At 37.1% G+C, this 24,819-nt stretch overlaps 1 protein-coding gene across 1 annotated transcript; it reads right to left on the minus strand.

Moving 5' to 3' along the window:
* Window positions 1–943: 943 nt before the first annotated feature.
* On the minus strand, window positions 944–22,094 carry LOC135466247 (protein Smaug homolog 1-like). The gene is given in 14 exon segments (XM_064743656.1): window positions 944–3,568; window positions 4,275–4,358; window positions 5,487–5,565; window positions 6,204–6,396; window positions 6,732–6,841; window positions 7,702–7,793; window positions 8,284–8,536; window positions 9,076–9,162; window positions 12,087–12,196; window positions 12,628–12,733; window positions 12,735–12,898; window positions 13,101–13,724; window positions 19,818–20,184; window positions 21,967–22,094. Coding segments are annotated over 13 exon segments (2,163 nt in total). The 5' UTR covers window positions 20,050–20,184; window positions 21,967–22,094; the 3' UTR covers window positions 944–3,539.
* Window positions 22,095–24,819: the final 2,725 nt, after the last annotated feature.

Consider the following 24,819-nt stretch of genomic DNA (forward strand, 5'->3'; position numbering starts at 1 on the left):
ACAAAAGACCACTGGAACCTATCTATTCTATGCTCTGATTTATGATACAAGTGTAAAGTAACGTAATCATGTTAGCCAATGAATGATCCGAATGAGCAAAATGCCTTGGCGAACGAGCATAAATTTTCACTGGTGGAAGTGAGGGGTGTCTTCATTAATATTCACCCAACGTACACAGAGGCAGGGTGTATTCTTGCGCATTTCCAACAACATAAAACTACTCCAGAAATACCTAGTGTCACTAATGCCCACAAGTGGACCATAGAGTCTCTGTGCTTAAAACCAGAGTTATACCAACAAGTTTGGTAATTTTATAACATTCACCATTCAATCACATTACCATTACAACATCTGACAGTTTACACTGGTTCAGTTGTTTCATTCTGGATTATGCTTATTAACCATCTGTATCAGATGTGTGATCCCTTTCAGCTGAGGTAGTAGACGGAGGGCTACAGGCCTCTCCCTGAGGAGAGTACTTTACCTCTGAAAATCCTGCTCCTTTGACTCCAAACTCATTAGCTACCAAAGTTGGGTAGAAATGAGCGATGTGCAAGTGGATCCAGCTTGACTAATACTCTTTCACAGTTTAACATGATTCTTCAGTACAGCATTAAAAAACTGTGGGATTAACAAAGCGTTGACTTTACCTTAAAGGGACGCAGAATTGTTGCCAACCTGTTGGTGGGAGATAGGAAAGTGCAGATTATGCCCAAGACTGAATTTTTGATACTGCAGATTTACTTAAGCAAATTTAGGCTGCTGGGTTTAACCTTTCTCCACTATCTACCAATCGGAGTCAATTCTGTATCCATTTGAAGTCTTCTAATGTGATAGTTGATTCATTCATATGATATGGGTCTCATTCTGTACTCAAGAGTTAATTTGATTTACATAACTAGCCTGCTGAAAATGGTTGTAATTAAATCCCCAAAGATAAAGATTTTGGTTATGACAACCACTAACATTTATTATCCTGAAAACTTCCCTCAAGGGTGTTGAGAACAACAGAACAAACAGGATTAAGAACATCTAGAAATAAGAGAACAAGGGGAGGGAACAAAGTCCTGATGACCTTGCACAACCTCCTGTTCTCTGTCAAAAGTCAGAACAGACATAAAATAAGAAAGAACAATTCTTAAAAAATCTTCGTTTCAACAGGTAACTGTCCAAATACAAGCACAATTCAGGCTAAACAACAAATTCTCTAGAACATGATTTAACAGGGAAAGAAATATAGCAACAGGCTCAACATGTAGCTGACAAAATACTGACAGCTACCTTGACACACTTGATCTGAAGCCAGAAGGAAACGGGTAGCACTGACAAGAATACCACTAGGTAAACTCTCTGCTGTAATTGTGTGGTGGACAGTTTGGCCACTGGCACACATATTCAGATCTGGAAACTTTCTATGTTAGTGCTCTGTGTTTCAGATCTTAACAATGTTTGTCTTCACATTTAAGCAGTTTAACACAGGAACATGATTTTCATGAAATCGGAAGATGAATGTGATGTGTTCTTAAATGAAATGCATTCATGCCAAAGTACTGTTCTTAAGTATTACTTTGGCAACAAATGAGAAATAACTATTTTAATAGAAATTTTCATACATACTAGAGTATGTACACACATGTGTAGCAATTAGAATTACATGTTCTTCATGTTACAACCCCGAAGGATCATGCCAAATATCTCACCCTCTCGGAGGGTCTAGGTTACTACCAGACTGGGGATATCTCTAAATAACACCAAAACACACAAAAATATGGCATCTCTGAAAGTTGACAGGTCATAGAAAAATAGGAGTTTTATATCTATTTTGACTTTTGGTAGACAGTTAAAAAAAACAAGAGATTGCAAATTGCAGTATGGTTTCGTGGTTGTTCCTTGAAACACTTGTGACTAGTCAACTGAGTCACTTTTTGACATCATAAACATTTATACACGAGGTGTGTTTTACAAAAATTGGTCCAAGCCAAACTCAAAAATATAGCAAAGCACTGGGCTTACAAAGCTGGATTGTCTAGAGATATAAGGGAAGCGTACCCTAAATATGGGTGTGTCCTACACACTGAGGATCATCACTGTCAGATAACTGTAGAATGGTGATCCTCCTCACACAGTCCTATATCAAAACTGTAGTGCATTGCATACAGCAAGTTTGGTCTGTTTTGTGAACTAGCCCAACCTGTCAATTGTCATTATATGTATTCCCAATCAGTCTTTATATTTAAATTCACCCCTTAGTAATATTAAAATCCCACTTGGTATTGGTTAAGATGGCAACATGTTTTTAAATCATTTTAACTGACGAAGTGAAAGCTATACATTCTGAAAAACTTAATGCAGGGGAGATAATCCATGAGGGCATGTCCTCCAAAATGCCCAAGTCAATATTTCTGTGTAAATGCATGCATATTATCATCAAACAATGAATTTTCAGGATTTGAACCGATAAGAACGCAGGCTGGTTTGTCCATCATAGCAAAGTGACCCAACGATCCTGCAGTCTCTATGTACAATTATACTGCGGTTTTATAGGACACTTCAAGGTCTCCTGCCACATAGCTCCTGCAGGACGCAATGTAATCCTCAACTTGACTATCTCACTTTATTAAGAGAAAACCAACTGTAAAACTCCAACAGATGTTGCAGGCTTTCAAAATATACAAAACACAGCTGACCAGGCTAACAGTGTATTTGAACATCTCTGTAATAGGGTCTAAGCTTATATCGCCTGACCAATAGAACCTACATACATGTAGTCAGTCATTACTGTTCCTGCAGCACTAAAGCGACTTGTAAATAGGAAATCTAACAAAAGATGTCAACATGTCTGAAAACATGCGCTTATTGAAATAAAAGAGGCCAATAATGTTCCATAGATAGTCAGGACAGCCTTACAGAAGGAAGGCCGACCAAATATGGGAAAATAAATAAATAATCGCAATTACAATATTTCAGGAGGGTGAAAGATGTGACGAAGTCATTGCCGACTCAGCAGAAACAAGTACATATGGATATTATCTGCTTGGTCTAATAAATAAAATAATAAAAATTTATGGACAGAAATGTGATAAATTATACCATATTGTGGCAGATGAAATTATTGCCCTTGAAATATATTACATTCACAAAACTGGCTAAAGAATAGTATATTCATTCAATAATGTAACAAAGAAAAGAAAAAAAAAAACAACTGAAAAATATCTAGGTCTGCTTGTCTGGATATGCCAGACTTGGTTATGATTGGACATTGATGTCTCACAGTTTAAGATCCTATTGAGTCGTTCTGCAGAGTTATATTTGGCTTTTCACACAGAATCAGAGCACCATCTTCAGTCATCTGTCATTAGTTGTCAGGAGTTGTTAAAGTTTTCAACAGGTGTAAGAGTGCTTCCTGTTCAGGTTTTGGCCCCACATGGCACAGCAGTAGCAGGATGACCGTAAGGCACTGGGTTGTGTCTCAGGTAAAGTTCTCGGCGAAATCATCATCAAGTACGTTAATCAAACGCGAAGAGTCACAGTTCTTTTCCTCAGAAAGTGGAGTTCTTCTCAGAAACATCTACAACACCAAAAATAGTCAGTGTCAAATTGCAATACATGTACTAGCCATGTTACAGCAGACAGCTATTTCACAGCATCAGGGTTTCGCTCCTGTGGATTCCATGTTACCATATACTTTTCCTTAAACTAGTCTCAGACTGGTATATACACATGTACATGTGTCTACCCCATTACTGCTTCCCTACATAAAACGTCTAGCAATCTTAATAAACAAAAAGTGCAAATACAGTAAATGACTGTTGTTGTTTAATTTATTCACTTCAATGTTCAAAACAGCATTTACCATGTACCACAGTTCTCTGGAATTTTTCTGAATCTTCTACCTGGTCAACTACTAAAACATTTTTTTCAGTAGAATTTATGCATACAATTATTATGAAAATTACGCTAAAATGACTCGTGTCATAAAAGATACAAACTTCATACAACTGTGCATGTTATTTCTCTCACCTCATAGTTCTCTCAGAATGTTTCAAAATATAGTTTGCAGAGGGGGTTGAAAAGGTTGAAGAATTAGGGCAAGTTTTCAGCAGACCCTGTCTGAATACCTTGTGAATGGCTGAGGGTTTCCAATAAGTAATAGATGACCCCACTTGTAAATGTGGCCGTATATTACTCTACAGCTGTCAATCATGTGGTCAACCCAGCTGTAGAAATAGCTGAGTAATCTCATAATGCAATAAGCAGAAAAGCTGACAACCTACCTGAGCTTCCCAGGGCATGTTCTGTCATACTGAGGCAGAGAGAATCCAACCGGGCATTAATCTCTGTGTCGGATGGACTCAAATCTGCAATACGCAAACACAGAATACATTAAAAACAGCATTTCAAAGTACTGCACAAGTCACTTTGTTCTGCAATGTGTAATGCTTTCACAATGTTTACTTTCTAATTTTTCTTGCGCAGTTGTGATGTAGTTCTGCTTATCAGATCACGATTATCGTCATCCTTACATGTCACTTATCTGCTGTGTGACATCTGATGTACATCTACCCAGTTCAAGATCACAATTATCGTCATTCTTACACGTCACTTATCTGCTATGTGACATCTGATGTACATCTACCCAGTTCAAGATCACAATTATCGTCATTCTTACACGTCACTTATCTGCTGTGTGACATCTGATGTACATCTACCCAGCTCAAGATCACAATTATCGTCATTCTTACATGTCACTTATCTGCTGTGTGACATCTGATGTACATCTACCCAGTTCAAGATCACAATTATCGTCATTCTTACACGTCGCTTATCTGCTACGTGACATCTGATGTACATCTACCCAGTTCAAGATCACAATTGTCGTCATTCTTACACAACACTTATCTGCTACGTGACATCTGATGTACATCTACCCAGTTCAAGATCACAATTATCGTCATTCTTACACGTCACTTATCTGCTACGTGACATCTGATGTACATCTACCCAGTTCAAGATCACAATTATCGTCATTCTTACACGTCCCTTATCTGCTACGTGACATCTGATGTACATCTACCCAGTTCCAGATCACAATTATCGTCATTCTTACACGTTACTTATCTGCTACGTGACATCTGATGTACATCTACCCATTTCAAGTTCAAAATTATCACCATCCTTACATTCTCAACGTACTTCCTTCTTTCTCACTGGGCAAACACATACAGGTAGAACAAATTTAGTAGAACTATACACCATATAGAAATATTTGTATTATAGCAAATGTTGATCTTTGAATAGTACTGCAATCAGAAATTTGAGTCTGTTTTAGTACTTCTCACAAAACTTCACCCAATGAAGTGGCTTGTGAACTATATTCTTGCTAAAAAGTAAAGGTACACATATGTGGTAAGTTGGTGCTTTACTGATATTTTGTGAAAAGCAGCAATGCAGACTAAACATGTCTGATGTATTGACTGCACACTGACCTGGCCTGGGTAGAACTCCGAGTCCCATGTTTGAGGTGCGAAGTGGTTCGGACTGCGTTCTTACTACAGCTTGTTTACCCTGAAACAATTCCAAAACCATCTCTATTTACATATCATAACAAATGCACAGTTTATTTGAAAAACAGACACCAGAGATCGAAGTAACAGTTATATAATACAATATTTGCTACCTGAAGCATAATATACTATTTTATTCCCACCATAATGCTGGTTGCCATCGTATAAGTGAAATATTCTTGAGTACGGCGTTAAACACCAATCAAATAAAGAAATAAATAATATACCATTTTAAAAAAAAAAGTAGTGGACATTCCATAAAAATGACCCACACACATTAACATTTCTAATCACATAATCAGCTGATCGCTAAAGTTAAACACAGAGAAAACGAATGAAAGAGAAGTTGTAAGTCTTGCATTAATCACTATAAGAAAACTGACAAAGTAGACTGCAAATTTTGAAACAATCCAATTTGCACGCTATCAGGACACGTCTTGAACAGCCTAATTCACGGCTTATGTATTCATATTTATACACTCATATTTTCGAGTAATATGAACACGAAGTGAAGTATTCCCAACTTTTATGTTGAAGTACATAACCAAAACCTTTTAGCATATCCATAATGTCCAGAAAATGTTTTGCATAAACAATGTTGCAGAAAATGGAAAGCAATCGGTGATGTTTTGTACAAACCTCAAAGAGGCCTGGTCGTGAAAACATGGCCGGGTTGACAGAGTGGTTTCGACTGAGTGGGCTATGGCCGCTTGTTGTTCCTCCCACAATGGACCGCTTAGAACCAAACTTCCACTGGGTCATGACATTCTTGTGAGGATGACCTGTTCTTTGGCACGTGCGATTGGCTAATATAGGATAAGTGTTTCCCCACCTGTTAAAAAATCATACACAAAGTACTGATCCGCAGATTGATTCATGGATGTTTAATGCCGTGCTCAAGATTGTTTCACTTACTCCAGCACTGACTGAGCGAGCGAGGTTCCTTGGTTAACAGATGCTTCAGATATTGTAAAGTTAGCAATGAAGATGCCACTGATATTATAATGTTTGCGAACTGGGCTTTTCTAGAATTTTAACATTTGCTTAAATTGAACTTATGTAAACAATTCTGCAAAAATATCACTAAAAATATCAAAGTTTAAAGAAGTTACTTTAAACATTCAAAATTCCATTTTTTACAGATCCATAAAGTTTACATTTAGTTACCCTTTTCTCTTGCTGTGATCTAAACTGTATTTGAGTTGTGATGGAGGGCAAATTCTCTGTGCTTGCTGTTTTCGGGTTGCAAGAAGCTTCTTCTGTTTCTGGCTGAAGGCCTACAGCAAGAGAGATTATGTGAATGACAGCCAAACACCGTTTCAACATATGTCACTGACATATTTTACTCTTTGTCAAGTCATGAAATTGGCCAATTCAACCAATGCAGTTTTGTCGGCAAAATCAACTTAAAAATGTGTGTAAATTGCACTTAAAGAGGCTCTTTCAAATGCGAAAAGATTGAGGAAATAGGGTAATGTCTAAATTGTTAGTAGAGGACTACTAACGTTTACATGTTCTTGTCTTTTGAGTAAAACAATGACAATAAATATAAGAATTAAAAGAGACATAATGCTGATAAAAGATAATGGTCAGGCTTGTCACAACAGGCGGGTTTATTTGTTCCTACTTAGTAGCTGTCAGGGTGGTAACCAGCTGAGAGGGAGACACACAGCCCACTCTCAACTTAAAGTCTTTCAATCTTTCTTGAACTTAACTACTTGGATCTGGTTACAACACTTATAAGAATATGCCAGTTTTTCATGCAAATACAGTACTTCAGAGAACTAAAATATTACTTTCCCTTAAATTAAATATTCATTCATTTTAGTAACTTTCAGCAGCTAAGTGAATATAACTTTTCACATTTACTAGTATTTTTACTTTTTTTCTTGTGCCCGTACACATAAAAAGAAGACTTTGTGTAAGAAAAGTTATTACACCCAACATTTCTCAGACTGATCATACCTTATAACCGATACATTTGTCTAGATGAATAGCTTTCCACATTACTTTAATGGTGTCTTTATTTCTTCACTTCTGCCAGTAGGCACAGAATTATAGAAAATGATGTGCAAGGTAAGAGAAAACACCACATCTAACATTTCACAAGAAACTTGAATTGTAGGACTGATCATACCTCGTGATTAATACATTTGTCTATGAGGCTAAGATATGCACTAAAACAGTCTTCGTCTGGACCTCGTGTTGACACCAGCAGCTGTGTACACACTACAAAACACAACAAGAGTTGTTGCAACAGCTTGCATTAATATATTCATTTAATTAATAAAGTAAAATATTTTGAACATGTAGAAACAAATTTATGGAATCCTCAAGACCTGTAAGTGTAAATGAACAATTTCTTATGTTTGGCAGCCCATGTTTCTAAACATATTGTCAAAATGTGCATGGAAGTGGGAAGGTCTTTCAGCAACCTGCGGATGGTCATGGGCTTCCCTCGGGCTCTGTCGAGTTTCCTTCCACCATAACGCTGGCCACCATCATATTAGTGAAACATTCTTGAGTACGGGGTAAATCACCAACCAAATAAATAAATAAATCAAAATGTGCAAACATTTCAGGGGAGACAAGCACTCCTTGTTAACATTAAATGGACAGTTACCTCCCCTGATTGTGTAGAACGAAAAGTAGTTTGTTGTAATGCTGTGTAAGACAGTATGAATTGCATAAAACACAAAGCTAAGTGCTGTATTGTTACCTTTTCCCATGAGTCGTGTAAATTGCCCCGGGAGATCTCCCTCAGGGATAGTTGTGGAATCACCCTCCGCTGATGGGGAGGAAGGAGGGGATACATTTGTTTGGGATTTTATTGAGCTTGCATCCCCACTGCAGCCTGGGTGGTCAGAGGGCAGCTCAGACAGCTTGCATGGGCTATACTGTTTTAGCGGAGTGTTCAGCATATTCTTCATTTCAGTCAGTGCATTCTTAATTGACCCGCCATCCATAATGTCCTGGGTTAACAGTAAATACAAAGCTCTTACCATAATTATAGAACCTCTATACATGAATCAATGTGACATAACATGGAGTATTCTTAGAGCACAAGCACATATTACACATTTCCAACAAGAACAGAATGGGTCTCATCAACACTCTACACAGGGAAGCAAATGTTGATGAGACAGATGGGACCTCTACTTACTTTAATAACAATACCAGCTACGATAATCATGATCTCTTGAACTGTTATTGAAAACAACTGGTACTGTTATTCAAGCAGCTACAAGGCACTGCTGTCACACCAAATTTGCTTCCCTTTGCAGAGGGCTTGCATTAGGGCATCTCCTTCCTTGGATATCCTTGGTCACAACAATTCAGTACTCTACCAAGAATGTAAGTGTCATCATCAATTAAAATTTCAACAAATAAAAGAACAGGTACATTTTTTTTTACTTTACCCTTCTGAGTGGACATATACTTGTTGGTAGAATATTTACATCTCAGGAAATCATAAAAACCGATTCTGTTGACAATGTGAGTAACAACTCACCTTCTCTAGGTTTCGTAGCATTTCCTGTCTGGCCTTTAACTTGTTTATATTCACAACAATCTTATGACGAGCTCCTTTGGTAACATTCTGAAAAGAGACAAATGAACACACATTCATTCAGCTGCATATTTTTTTTTTTTCCAACATATTTATCTCCTCTGGAATTAAGTATGTTCTAATGAAACTACAATGACTATCATCCTGAATCAGACCCTCGGATGGCTGTGGGTTTCCCCTAGGTTCTGCTTGATTTCCTCTCACCATATTACTGCCCACAGTTGTATATATGAAATATTCCTGAGTAACGCCTAAAACTCCAATCTAATAAATAAAAAAATCATCCTGTACCAAAATTAATGCACAATTTTAATCTTTGAAGTAGCATACTTAAAACTTGCCAGGATGTTTAAATAAGGATAATACCCCCTAAGTTAATATCATCACTCCTTACATTCCAAAGAATTGAGAGCAAAATGTGAACATGCAAGTGGTAAATACATGTGATATTACATCTCTAATGGTTTCAAATATCCAATAACTAAACTGAAGGCTCTATCAAAATTAACAAGCCAATTTCTCACAACACAATAATGATGAACTCCAAATGTGTGTTTTTAGGCTAGGTTGCTGAAGATACATTGAAATGCAATATGCATTCGTGTGGAATGTGTAGTGCTTATATAATCTGAATGCCATGCTTTTGCATGAAAATAGAAGACTTCAGAGTCTTGGTGTTTTTAAATTACAGGGAAAATAGGAGAAAATTGGAAATGAGACAACCTGATTTCCAATTCTAGCTAGATCTATGCTCAGACATGCCTTTTTTTATATACCTTATACATAATAATGATGCTAAATTAAAGACAGCCCTATTTCCAGCAAATTTTTCACAAATATATCATAAATAAACTTTTCATAATTAGACAAAAAGTTAATAAATCAATTTCTACTCCTCTCCAGGCAGAAATCTAAACCACATATTTGTTAAATTCATAAACTGGGCTGATGAAAGAAGCTAACTCAGCACGATCCATTGTTGTCATTTCATGCGCTGCTGGGTTTATTTTAGCTTCATATCCTACTTTAGGCAGGTTTCCGGTCTAATTTTAGACCTGGAGCATGACAAAATCAGTGAAGTTTTTACTCAGCACAGCTCTAAACCTCACACACATGTGAAGCCTACATGTACACCTGTCAGTCGCCTACACACTGTATACTGTTATTATATAACTACACTTCTGGAGACAATATCAACTGTCAGATGATTACATCCTTTGATTAATCATGCAAGATCTAACATACATGTATACATTTCATTAGATGATTACATCCTTTGATTAATCTTGCAAGATCTAACATACATGTATACACTTCATTAGATGATTACATCCGTTGATTAATCTTGCAAGATCTAACATATATGTACACACTTCATTAGATGATTACATCCTTTGATTAATCATGCAAGATCTAACATACATGTATACACTTCATTAGATGATTACAGCCGTTGATTAATCTTGCAAGATTTAACATACATGTATACACTTCATTAGATGATTACATCCTTTGATTAATCTTGCAAGATCTAACATACATGTATACACTTCATTAGATGATTACATCCTTTGATTAATCATGCAAGATCTAACATACATGTATACACTTCATTGGATGATTACATCCTTTGATTAATCTTGCAAGATCTAACATACATGTATACACTTCATTGGATGATTACATCCGTTGATTAATCTTGCAAGATCTAACTTACATGTATACACTTCATTAGATGATTACATCCTTTGATTAATCTTGCAAGATCTAACATACATGTATACACTTCATTAGATGATTACATCCGTTGATTAATCTTGCAAGATCTAACTTACATGTATACACTTCATTAGATGATTACATCCTTTGATTAATCTTGCAAGATCTAACTTACATGTATACACTTCATTAGATGATTACATCCTTTGATTAATCATGCAAGATCTAACATACATGTATACACTTCATTGGATGATTACATCCTTTGATTAATCTTGCAAGATCTAACTTACATGTATACACTTCATTAGATGATTACATCCTTTGATTAATCATGCAAGATCTAACATACATGTATACACTTCATCTCTAACTTCTTCCCCCTCTCGTGCAATGGTATCATTTACAGCCTTTACCACATCAAGGCGAAGCACTATACCCTACAGCGTCCAACATGATCATAAAACAAACACAGTGACATCCAGTGACACAAAGCAATATATAAAGTAAAAAATCATATTGATACAATGTATCTACTTGAGAGAAAATGTCAGAATGAACTACATGTATGGTCTAATTACTACACTTCATTCACCGATACCATATCATACAACACAAACAAATTTACAAACTTTTCTTTGTCATATCTGAAACGCATGTACATTTATGAACAGATTTATTCAATGAACATTAATATTAACAAATTAAACGTTAAAACAATTAAAATTAAAAACATGGTATTTATTAAATAATAGATACATAATATTACATTATAAACAAATACAGATTCATACACTACCATATCAAATTCTCAACAACTATGACCAGTAAAGTATAACTTTAGATGCAATTTGAAAACATAATTCACAAGACATATAGATTAAAATGTATATTGCAGTGAAGGCCCTACATGAAGTTCACAGAAATTATATTTATTTATTTATCTGATTGGTGTTTCACACCTTACTCATAAATATTTCACTTATATGACGGCGGCCAGCATTATGGTGGGTGGAAACTCGGGGGAAACCCACGACCATCCGCAGGTTGCTGACAGACCTTCCTACTTACGGCCGCAGAAATCATAAAATAATGTACCCACATCAAATAACATTCCAATAACATACCAAACCATGAACTATGTTTGTTGTCAAATTTGTTAAGGATTTTAATTATAGTACGGGTTTGTAATTGATGATAAAGACAAATTATATTAAGTACATCTATGTTATTACCTGGGCCTCTAGCCACTGCTCTGTAATTCCTAACATGTCCTCATAGGTCAGTTGCTGGAAAAGGTAGGAATATTTGTGGAGACGCAAAGTTTTCAGCCATATGGGAACATCTGAAATAAAAATATCACAGTGAATTAATCAAGCAGTAAGGACTAAAATCATACTGTGGGTGTTTTCTCTGATTGGATTATAAATTGTAAAGGGACTGAGACTGTCCCAATACTTTGAAAAAGAAAACCAACATATATATTTCTGATGTAGTTTGATTGTGCCAAGTGAAGTACAAGTACAAAACATACATGCTGGAACAAAGTGGAAGTATTTATCTGAAAATATGCATATTATTTCCATTTTCTGAATACCAGTTCCTTGAGTCACATGGCTGACTCTTCGAAGAAAATGAAATCGTGGTGGTGAAATACCAATCAGTGTTCAAATGCAGAAGAATTCTGACTAAACTTCGTGGCAGCTAAACTAGCAAGTCCTACGACACTCAGTTATGCAAGCTGGTGAGTGAAAATTTTACAAATTCAATGTTTACCTCTCATACCACTTCCATCTTCCAGGAAGCTGTTCCTAACAGGCTGGGGACCATCGTCATGATGGGAGTCACTTCCGCTGCCTGATGATGTCACGCTGCTCTGAGGGGGACAAGGGAGCGTGATCTGAGGTGATGGATTTGGAGCGACTTAGTCGAGAAAACTGCTTGTCATTGGATCGTAGCCAGTCAGAAACATTGTTCAGAGGCTGCATGGCTGGTGTGACGGACAAAGTGTGACATAACTGTGCATGAAGATTTTGGTGAGTGTTGTCTGAAAGAGAAAAACATACTGTTCTAAAAAAACACTGTGTGAGGAGGAGACTAGTACGATTTCCATGCAAATGGGCATCAGTAGCCATCAGGGAAACAATGACACCTTTTACTGGTAATGATACAGTAGTAACATACATAATAGATGATCTTATGAAAGACAACATCAAATGTTTCGCAGTTTTGGTATTAATCATACTTACTGTGTTGTGGTGGAGCTGGAGATCTGAACTGGGAGGGTGCGGAGGTAGTGGCATGTAGCGGGATATGGCCACCCCTTGCCCGGTGCAGAGCACTGCTTTCCGAAACACCATTAACAGTCAATTGTGAACCCTGGTTACTATGGTTACTGAGATTGGTGGCGGACAGACTGCCACCATTAAGGACGATTTCTGCAAGCCTGTGAGTGTCACTATTATCCGGCTCCTCCCAAGACGTGTGGGGCCCACTTGTGTGGAGCCCTTGGAGAGAGCCATTGGTTGTGGGGTTGGTAAAACCACTGTCTTTAGGAGGGCAATATGCTGAAAACTCGTTATTTGGGTGTGACTGGTGATAGATGCTATACTTCTCCTCCAAGTAGCCCAGCCATAACGTGAACTTTGACCTCTCCTCACTAGTCATGGCCGGATGGATGAGCGAGTAAGACAGCAACTGTCTACTCTCTTCTATGTGCACACCATTTTCAATGGAGTGTGACAGCACTTTAGGAATGATATTCAAGTACTCCCCTTTGGCCCGCTCATTTCCCGCTCGGAGTAGAAGCATGTGATGAAGTAAGTCTGTAATGATTTTATCTTGGGGTTCATTGCACAAGCGACTGATGAACACTGCAAACAAAGAAAATAACATAAATTCAAAATATTTATTTTTGTATTTTATTGGTGTCTTATACTCTGCTCAAGAATATTTCACTTATACAATATTGGCCACCCTTATGGTGGGAGGAAATTGGGTGAAACCCACGGCCATCCGCAGGTTACTGGAAGGCTCCTGGGTCAATGCGCGGTGCTGGCATGCTAAGCCCCTCGGGAGAGGAGGCCCCAGTTTAAACTATACAGTGACAAGTGTTTGTGTATCAGATAACTTGACAGGGATATGCATTATGCTACAATACATCAGAAATCTGGGCTGGATCAGCCACAGGCCACATAACCACTGCAAGACAGCATGTTCTATTTCAGGAAGGTTACACTTCAAAGATACACGTTATGATGTACATGCCTATTAAAACTCCGCCACAAAGAGCATATATATTCACATATAATACAGTATGCTTATTCCCACTATTTAACTTTATATTTTGAATCACTGGCTTGACTAATGTTTACATCCTTTGTGTTGTGTGAACACCAGAATATTGTACTGCAGCACAGAGCAGCGGTAAATGATAATACCACACAGGAGGTGTGTACATGTACGTGTAGCTGTGCGGCTGCCAGGTGAAGATGACTCATGCATGCCTAAAGACAGGTAAAGAGAGAAGCAGTGTAAATATGAGAGGGGGAACAGGCCAGAAAACACAGCTATTCTATAGGCTGCTCCTGTCCCCATCCACAGGCCCATGGGCACAACATTTAAGGATAATATCTCCTCCCACACTCGAGTGCTGTATTTGACCTAAAATTTTGAATATGGCTGTTTACTCATTTTTGCCTGATTCTGAGGGTTCTATCCGTCTTAGGAAAACAGTTTATGGTTTGTTTGGAAAGTGGGATTGTATCCAACTGGGAAAATATCAATTTCAACACCATATGCAATTTAAGACTTTTATTTGCCTCTAAAATGCATAAGTTTTGCCATCTGAATTTTCAGGGCATATACAGTATTAATTAACGTCATCACTTTAACATCTGTGGAGCCAACAGAAAATGTATGTGTAATGTAAAATAATGCATTGTTTTGGTGAAAATAAGCCAGGAGATACAAGTAGGTCATATCTTTTAGCTCAGCCGTTTACATAAGTCAATCTGTCAGCAGAGATCTTGATAGTTACTTAACATCTGAATCAAATTAAAAGAAAGGGAGTTGAATTGCAGAAGTGGTTATTGTTTACAAGGCAATCCAATTTATAATTTCTTACTGGTGATGAGAAATCAAGACAAGTTATCTAAAGATTTCATGTTACAGATCTCAAATGTGTACAACAATCATTAACTTCTGACAAAATGTGGACTCGTCTAGATACACCGACATAATGTCAAATAATGAACATGTGACATTTCTGAGCAGCTCGCCACATTATGAACAAATCTAGAGCTTTGAGAGCTGATACAACATACAAGGACATAACAAAGAAGAAAACTAGAAAATCAGATGTCAGAAATACCTCACTTCCATCCTCCAACATTTCCAAAAATAAAAGAAAAAAAACCCTTTAAAGAAAACCATAAGTTAGAAGAAATGACAGGACATCACGTTGCTTCATATAAATTGTGTCTTGGCCATTCGCAGTGTGCATTGATTGCACTACTAGTACAACTTCGTTGAGAGGGGTATAATAAAATTAAATTGAACACAAAAATATTTGGCTGATTTGTTATGACATCAGTCATAATAAGACTTGAATATCTGTCTAAACTGTTAGAAAAGCCATACAGGGTAAATGTTTTTCAGTTCACTCTCTCATCAGACTAAAATCAAATTTCAAAACATTATATGTAGTTATCAATGATTTGTTACGCAGTTCTGAAAGGCGTGAAGTGAAATATAAGAGCACTATGCTGATATATTTGCCCAGGTGTTTTCCTGTATACAAGTCAGAAATCACATGACAGATTATTTGACCACTGTCCAGTTTGTAGGTCAAAGGTGGAATAACAGCTGTTTACCCAAACTTCAGCAAATATCACCTGGTCCAACTTCACATGACTCAGGTGTGAATTCAGGTGACATTGTGGAACATCTCAACAGTTTTCCAACAAATATCTATTTCTGTCCCTTACTGAATAGCAACACATATAACCAGGTCAGTCCCTCTGGCCTACACATGATACACCTACAGAGGTAACTTCTCAAATCTGTGTCATGACTGGCAAAGAAAACTTTTGTAAACACCCACACAACAGAGGGGGAAAAAAATGCTGGCAGTAATTTTCCTTCCTGTTTCAAAACTTATTATTTTCACTTGGAAAGTTGCCATTCAACATTGCTAGAAAAGAAAATAGCTCAAACAGCCAACACAAGGGGTATAACCATACACATGATGATGACTGGGGTAAAACACGGATAACAATAAATAGGAACTGTAAGGTTACAAATGCTTGAGGGAGTTTAGGCCTCATAGCTTTTCTGCTTTTCGAATCATTCAACCCACTGATTTAAAATCAGGATGTTTACATACTCTTATTGTCCAGTTTTTACTCAAGGTTGTCTTACTTGGGATGTTGTCCTGTATTAAAAGGGACATACTCCTGGCTAAATATCAGCTAAACAAACCCAAAATAGCTGAACATTTACTTCTTGCCACTTCTTAGATGTGCATCACACTGCCAAGAATAACATAGCAGTGAAAATAATGTCCCAGTACGGTCGTTCTCTGACAGAGAGGCAGCAGGACAAACTGTGTACAAAAGTACTGTACCTACATGTACATGCCTGTCATCAAAAACATGTGAAAGAATCCCCAATGTCATCATTTTCAGTAAAGTTTCTTGAATCAGCAGTTTTGGAATAATAGCTTACAGTACAGCCTTCACATTTCTTTGAGCAATGATAGACATTCGCAATGGTTTCCAAAATTTTTTTAAAAAGTTAAAAAATAATTAAAACCCAATAAGAATAGAAGAATTCCTTCAAGAAGAGAATAAAAAAACTCATGTCAGAAAACCTTCGACATCATGGTACATAAATAACACTTCATGGCTCCTAGTGTCTAACAACCTGGTGTCGAGTGGTTCACATTCAAGACAAGACTTTCACCTCTTTATAAGCATGACAGGAACTAGGTGATTGCTCATGCATGCATATCCTACCCACCATAGGTCACATGACCCAGTAATTGATTGAAGCTAAGTGACTAATCTGCTTAAAACATACGTCTGGAGTGACCTTTCAAAATCGTGACGCCCTGTAAAATGGACACAGGTACATGTACCATCACACAGGGTTAATTATCTCACTAACAGTAAGCTGAAGAACACATGACCAAATCTCTTATTGGAACATGTATCCATGTTCAGGAAAACTGAATGATGTGTTAGTGACCAGTAGTCAACTGTTTAGTTGTTCATAGTACTGGGCTTGTCTACACAACTTGTTTTACATTACCAGCACTACATACTCCGTGATCTACATTTAGGAACTAAAGATACAATTATTAATTGGAAATGCACATGGCAAGCTAATGCCAAAACATTTAAGCAGCCTAACTTAACATCTCATAAGCAGTGATGTCTTGTCCAGGACACAGGTGTTCCAAACTTATGTTTACAAGGTAAACAACATGCATACTAATACTAGTACATTAATACAGGCTTTTGAATGTAGGTAAACACCATAATTTCCTCAAACTTTGCACATTCTTAATTTCTCCTTATTTAGTGAGTGAGTGAGTGCATGGGGTTTAAGGTCGTGCTCAACAATTTTTCAGTCATATAACGACGAAGGCCTTAGGGTGTATGTAATGTACCTCCTTGTCGCAGGACAGACTTCCACCGCTCTTTTATCTAGTGCTGCTTCACTGAGACGATATACCGAAGGCAAGTAAGCTGCCCAGCTCGAGCCATTATACTGATAGGGGTCAACCAGTCGTTGCACTATCCCCTTCATGCTGAACGTTAAACGAGGAAGTTACAACTTTCTTTTTTAAAGTCTTAGGTGTGACTCGACCCAGGATTGATCCTGAATCTACTACTCTCAAAGCCAACGCTCTACCAACTGTGCTATCCGGGCCGGATTTTGCAGATAAATGGATAGCTTGAACATCCTGTGTCTTCAAAATTTTAAAAATGAAACTTTTTAAAAATGTCCACATAATTTTAAGGTTTAGTTATATGTCTAGTCTAAGAATAATATAAATAATGAAAAAAAACAGGCAGTGGTTATACATTATCAGATATTTGTGGCAGAATTAAGTATCATTTTTTCAATAATTGATACCCAAACCCACCCAGGAGTGAAGACCACAATTCAGAAGACTGATCTAATCTTGTTTTATTACTTTTTTCATATTCTACATATCACCTCATGTCACACTTGCCAGATGGGCCCTGAGTCTGAAAGCGCAGTTATACTGCAAAAAGACATCTGTATGGTCGTATTAAACTTCATATTCATTAGTTTTAAGATCAATGTTTCTAGCTAAATGTAAAATCCGGGCACAAAGTTTTATAGATGGATGAGGCAAGTCCCTCATTGTTTACAAGGTTGATCTGGTAATTAGTCACTTAAAAGGACTGCTGAAAATTGTTCAAACAAAACTTAACACAAAAAACCAAACAAAAATACACACACACATTTGCATATATCCTGTTTCTATAACCACCAACATCAGAACATTTCATTCAAGTTGTGAAAAAAGGATATACCTTTACGTACATATAGTATCATGTATTTAAGGAGTGCCAAGTTTCACAGTGTAGGATGATGTCAGAAGCTAAGCCAACAAATAAAATTTCTTTATAACACAGACACATGTACGCTAATAGAATGATTTTCTAAAATCCATTTGCTCATTCTAACTTCATCTATGTACCATCCTTAAAAATGTGAGACTAAATTTATTCACACTCTCAGACAGAAATGAGCCACTGATGAATTCTAAACAATTGATCAAATTCATAAGTTTTCCACCTGATGGTATGCTAAAAATATTCAAGTGGATTTTCCTGTAGAAATCATTTCGAAATTGAACTCGGGCATGCATGCAAAGTTTTACAAACACTGCACACTTCCTGATGTCTCCCACATCAGTGGGAAAGCACAATGACTACAGAACTGAGTAGGTGCACCTCACGCGTTGTCAGCTTATCACACTACCCAATCTCAACACAATGTAGGCCACTTAAAATGCACCAATCTTCATACCTATTGAATATTGAATAAAACATCTACTGGGAAGTGCCATCTCTATAGTTCCACAACAAAGAAATTCCCCTACATTATCATAATCATGAATGTATGTGCAATAATTACAATATTTATTAGTCATGTTTGTCTGAACAGTCAATCATGAAGACCATTAAAAGCAAAATATGCAAGTCTGAAAGAATGATAATGGCTTAGAGACAAACCGGCAAAATTTTCATCCATATGGTGTTGATGCAAAGTGGATGTTTCAAGTTTCCAATAGAAATGGACTTTTTGGTGTTAATCATTTTCTCAATGTGTGAGACTCATTGAAAATAAGTTAGCCCCCCCCATCCCGAGGATATAAACTGAGACAGGGTTATGAATATTATCTAATTATACAAATTGACTATATTTCAAAAAATCAAAGTTTAAAGTACAATATGCAGAAAAGAAAAATGAAATATTACCATTTGTGAAGCTCTCAATAATCTTAACTTTCTGAATGGATGGGAATATGTATATATCTTTTTCACCAAAAAACTGCTGATTTTATCACATCAAAGTGTCAAACTCAAACACACACAGTCCTCATGACACCATTTCAAATAGGCCAGCATGCATTACTGCTGTGATAATTTTGTATTTCACAGGTGTGCGTACTTGGTGACAGGAGACTGACCTGAGTACTTACTATCAGACAATATTCAGCAAGAATCAAAATAATGTTCATATCTGCCATTCTACATTGCATAACCTTACCAGACTGACTACCACCTGGGTCAACAGTAAGGTTAAAGAAAGGTCATGTCGAAAACATGTATTTAAATTACATTGTAGCTTAGTAGAATGTTAACTAAGCTTCTAATGTTATTGTCCACTTTACCTGTCAACTGTCAAACTAAACAACATACCTGAATCATTGGCTTCAGATTCCAAAGTTTCTATCTCTGAGAACTCTGCTGCGCTCTGTTCAAGAACTTGTGCCAGAAATTTGCCCTGAATTGGCTTAACTTTCTTCAGCAATGAGTACAAAGCTACTGTCTGTTCACACTCACTCCAGGCTTTAAACCAGTTTGTGAAAGTATCCACCTGGTCACGAAAGATGTTGGTAGATCGCATAGTTCCGCTACACTTTACGCTCATCCAAGCTAGGTGTATGTGATGTAACTGCTGACAGTGTCAGAATCAATCGGTTGCACACTGTATTGGGTCATCCACCGTGGGGCCACTGCCTCCGCATTTACATTCTGAAGATCCGGTCTTCATATTAACGAAAAGCTGGTAACAACAAAGAGAAAAAGGACAATTAGAAATGGAAAACTGTGACAAAGAGAGAAAAATACCAGACACTATATAAAAAAAATATATATAAATAATTCACACTTCATCTATCATATGAACATTCCTTTGAATGATTTATTCTTCAAATTATGTTCCAATGAGTTCCAAAACTTATTGTGAACTTTAGAGGTCACTGAAGCAGGAATGAATCCGTAAATTTCAGGTCAAAATGACAGTTCAACGCAACGTTTTCCTCTGTGACATTGCAGTGCCTGTGTACTTCATATATGTTTTATGAGCACAAACACGGATAATTGTGACATAATAAAGGGAAAAACAAATAAGTTAACAGCTTTGGAACGTCTTGATAAAGGCAAGAAGGAGTTTTACAAGTTTCCCATTGTGACATAACACATTATTATCTGTAATATGAATGCATTAATGAGTGACACCCTCGCTTTTCGGAAAGACCCACTTTTGGAATATTTTGGAAATTCCATGATCTCATATACATATATAAAAATGCATATACATATATAAGAGCTTGACACATCACTATGATGAGGTTAAATAATGAAGAGTGAATTACAGATGTGTCACACGATGATTACTAGTATATTGATAATAATGTCTTCCATGTATACATTTGACAATGTTTTGAAGAAACAATTTTCATTTACAATTCATTACTTCCGGATATAATGGGTGTGATTATAATTTATAGGAGAATAACTTTGCTCAGATGATTCAATCTTTTCTAACCCAAGTTTTCCAACTGCTCTATATAAGGACGATATCCCAGAATCAAATAATTGTGAACGACACACACACGACACAATATTGAGGCAATTTCTCTCTTCTAACACGACATGCTGTTAGTGTAAGACTATGTTCTATCTAATGGTATCCTATTTCTTATCAATAACACAATGTTTATATCATTATGTGCTAACCCACCTCAACAGGTGTCAAATAAACCCTCAGTGATTGGTGAGGTAAATTTTGTTTGGAAGAAAATGGTGGTAAAAGTGTAATTCTGCTGTCATTTGAGTTTCCTATATTTATTAAACATCACTTTAAAAACATTCAATCCTCTTGTTAGTATTCTTTTAACAATAAAAAAATTGACCAACTGACAGAGAATTAGTGAGCTACAGAGTCAATCTGTGCTGCTAAAATTCATGAGACTTGAGTTGGGTCAATTATAATTCATGGTCGATGTGAATGTTATCTCCACAGAACTTCTAAAAATTTTGTCATCCCTGCAGTTGTAATGAGGAAAACAAATATGCTATACATGTAAATATCGACGTCAATCCCACAAATGTTAGTAATGGGATGACTGTTTATCTAGGTCCATGACAGAAGTCATAACGGGTGAAGGTGTCATCCTTGTTGTGTGACTGTCAAATGGAACAACACGACGAAAACTTCCGACACCAAATCGAATTCACGTGCGACATATCGTCGTCAGAATTTAATCATTTCATTCATAGACTGATAACCTTATAAGAGCCTCTGAGACACATCAAAATATAAAAACTAAGGAAAACATATGACAGGAACGTAACATTTCGCTGTAACAACAAAGGGCTAAATAACGTACACTGCCATTGGGAATGACATACTTCAGTGAGCAGTAGACCGACCAACCTTCGGCCGTGTACTCGCCCCGATTTCAACACAATCTACCACGTATTCCAGCCTCAAATCAGAACTTTGTCCGCCCTAAAGACTACAAATGACCCAATGCCACGTCCATATAGGTCCCTTACTTACTGTTGTCCATCTCTCCCGGGTTTACAGAAATAATTTGTGACATCGACCTAGCTGAGCGATCTCTCCAGCATATTTTCCTTCCACATGTTGTACGACTATGCAAATCAGTGACGTCACGCAGACATGTCGGGCACGAGATGACCTACTCTTTATGGTGCGTTGAGCAGGCGAACATGATTTGCATGTCATGTGTGAGGAAGTGGCGTTTAAAACACGGAGACTCTTCTGTCTAGCATGTCACGACTGTATTATAGTTATTCTAACGTATCAAAGCGATTTTTTCCCCCAGCCACAAGTCTTTTTAACGCCATCTAGCGGTGGAATGAAGCAGGTGCCGCTTGCCGTATACAGACGACTACCGGTACCGATACAGTTAACTTTGAAAAAGGATGTTCAAAATCATTGTGACTTTCAATCAGGAAAGAGTAATAAATGTAACAATCTGTGTGCATACTTAAAAAGCATGGACTTAGCTCATATTTTTATTCAGGAAAAAAAGAAGCCTCATATAGATTATAATAATCATATAGATAATATAATTAACTTACTTATCTATGAATTACTATACACAAAAGTAGGTTTCGCTACTACCCCTTCACGTACTTAAGAGTAACGCATAGATCTACATGTTATTCGCATATAACGGAAGTAAAAGAGACATTAACAACTGCAAGAATGTGATATTGATATAGTGTACAACCATGAATGTATCATGGAAACTTAACCAAAAGTCGAGGCTGGAGAAGCATATGGTCGCTTCAGATTGATTGATTTATTTATCTGATTGATGTTTTACGCCGTAGGCCTACTCCAGAATGTTTAACTTATACGACCGCGGCCAGCCTTATGGTGGGAGGGAATCGGGCAGAACCCGGGGGAAACCCACGACCATCCGAAGGTTGCTGAAAGACCTTCCCACGTACAGCCGGAGAGGAAGCCAGCGTGGACTGGACTTGAACTCACAACGACCGCATTGGTTAGAGGCTCCTGGGTCATTACCCCGCGCTGGCGAACAGAACCACGGAGCCCCCCATGGTCGTTTCCGAGGTTAGGTGTATGAAAATCCACAACATGATATAGAGCGTTATGTGGAATCTTGATTAAAGTACAGTATGATATTTAAGACTTAGATGAAAAGCATTAAGAAATCAAAAACAACAATGTCTCAGAAGGGACACTGTAACCGTGATAGTTTTGATACATATATAACCATTCGGGCACAGTACGGAGGTGAAAAGTTACTGAATGCTAGTTTTTGACTGAACGCCATTAATCGGATTTGCTCTAAATTGCTCGTAGTATCCCTTTTCCACATTTGCCACAGACTGGGAATGAGTTCTGATTCTTGCTACATCCATAAATAATGTCAGGAGTTTGAGTGAATATTAATTAAACTGTAATGCGGTCAAATATTAATCTCACCTTTCCGACAACACCGTCAGCTCTGGAAAAAGCGCGGGGAATATTTCTCTGAAAAAATATCGCTGATTTGTAATATTGCAACAATGTTGTAATCTTGGGTACAACTGTGTTACAGAATTTGGCGCACTCGAACTCGATGGCACAGTTTATATACCAACAAAAGTATCAATATTGACAATGACATGATGTAAGTGCAGGTCGTTGGTTGGTTAGTTTTGTGGGTCAAGCAGGTGCTTGGTGTCAGTCGAGGTGTAAATAGCTGCCAAAAGTGCTGTCGATCTCAGTCATTTATGCGTGATCATGCCATACTGGCCACATTTTTATTTTCGATGTTATCTTCATTTCGAAAACCATTCAATGTTTCCTGGTATGAAATACTGCTAGCATAGTGTTAAAGAGGCTATACCTGAGATTTTTTGCCTAAAATCCAAATTCATCAATGAAATCAAATAGCCTGCATTTATCAAGAGGCAAGAATAGCCGAGATCATTTCAGTAAATGTCAGTCTCGTCATGATTCAAAATTTGAATAAAGTATATTGCTTGAAAAATTTTAAGAACATTATTTTGAACGGTAGTACATACTCAGACGAGGCTGGTATTTTGTGAAAGGTAAATAGTTGGAGTATTCTGCTAAAAGAATACAACCAACATCAGATTGGATTGCGCTGATCGATTTTATTGCCATCTTGGCCATCTACGGTTGCCTACAGCCTCTTTAAATGCAACCCATTTATTAATTCTTAGTTCCGTTCTATTTTTTTTTTTATTTTTTTTTAACTTTAATTATTTCTGCTAAAGACATACACATACAAAATTAAAAAATGAATAGATTTCTTCAAACTGTTTACATTTGAGATGGAAATGAATGTGAAAACAATCTGACAAGTTTCTTTTGATTTATTATTTACTCATCATCAACCCTAACTCTCAAGAATCGCCTACGCGCACTTGCGTATATGTCTCAAGCGTTTGATTTTTTTTTCTTTTTAAATCTTTCCTTGAATTCTTACGAAAACATAATATGGTGATATGAGTTTCTGGGAAAAATGCATGTTCATCTTGGTAAGTTTCATAGTTGTGGATTTTCCTGCTTCTTTCGAAATTTTAATTTCCGTACCGGTAGTTATTGATTCGTTTATTACTTATTTCGGGATTTTAGGGATAAGTACGCCCTTCACCAAAATGGGTGCTTGACGAGCACGCGAAACTTTCCCCTTAGTACCTGACAACTTTGCAATGTTGGATTTTTGTTGTCAGATAAATTGTTGGTAAACTTTCCCACCAACAAACAAAATGACGTGAACGCATGAGAAAAATTTCCGCCTGTACGCCTGTGGCTAAGGGGAGGTAATGGGTAAAAAATGTGCGTCTCCTTGGAAATGTCCGAGGTCATGTCGATACTTTCAGCCAATGAAACGACGCCGTTTAG

This window comes from Liolophura sinensis, chromosome 6 (genome assembly GCF_032854445.1).
Source record: "Liolophura sinensis isolate JHLJ2023 chromosome 6, CUHK_Ljap_v2, whole genome shotgun sequence".
Taxonomy (NCBI): Eukaryota; Metazoa; Mollusca; class Polyplacophora; order Chitonida; family Chitonidae; genus Liolophura; species Liolophura sinensis.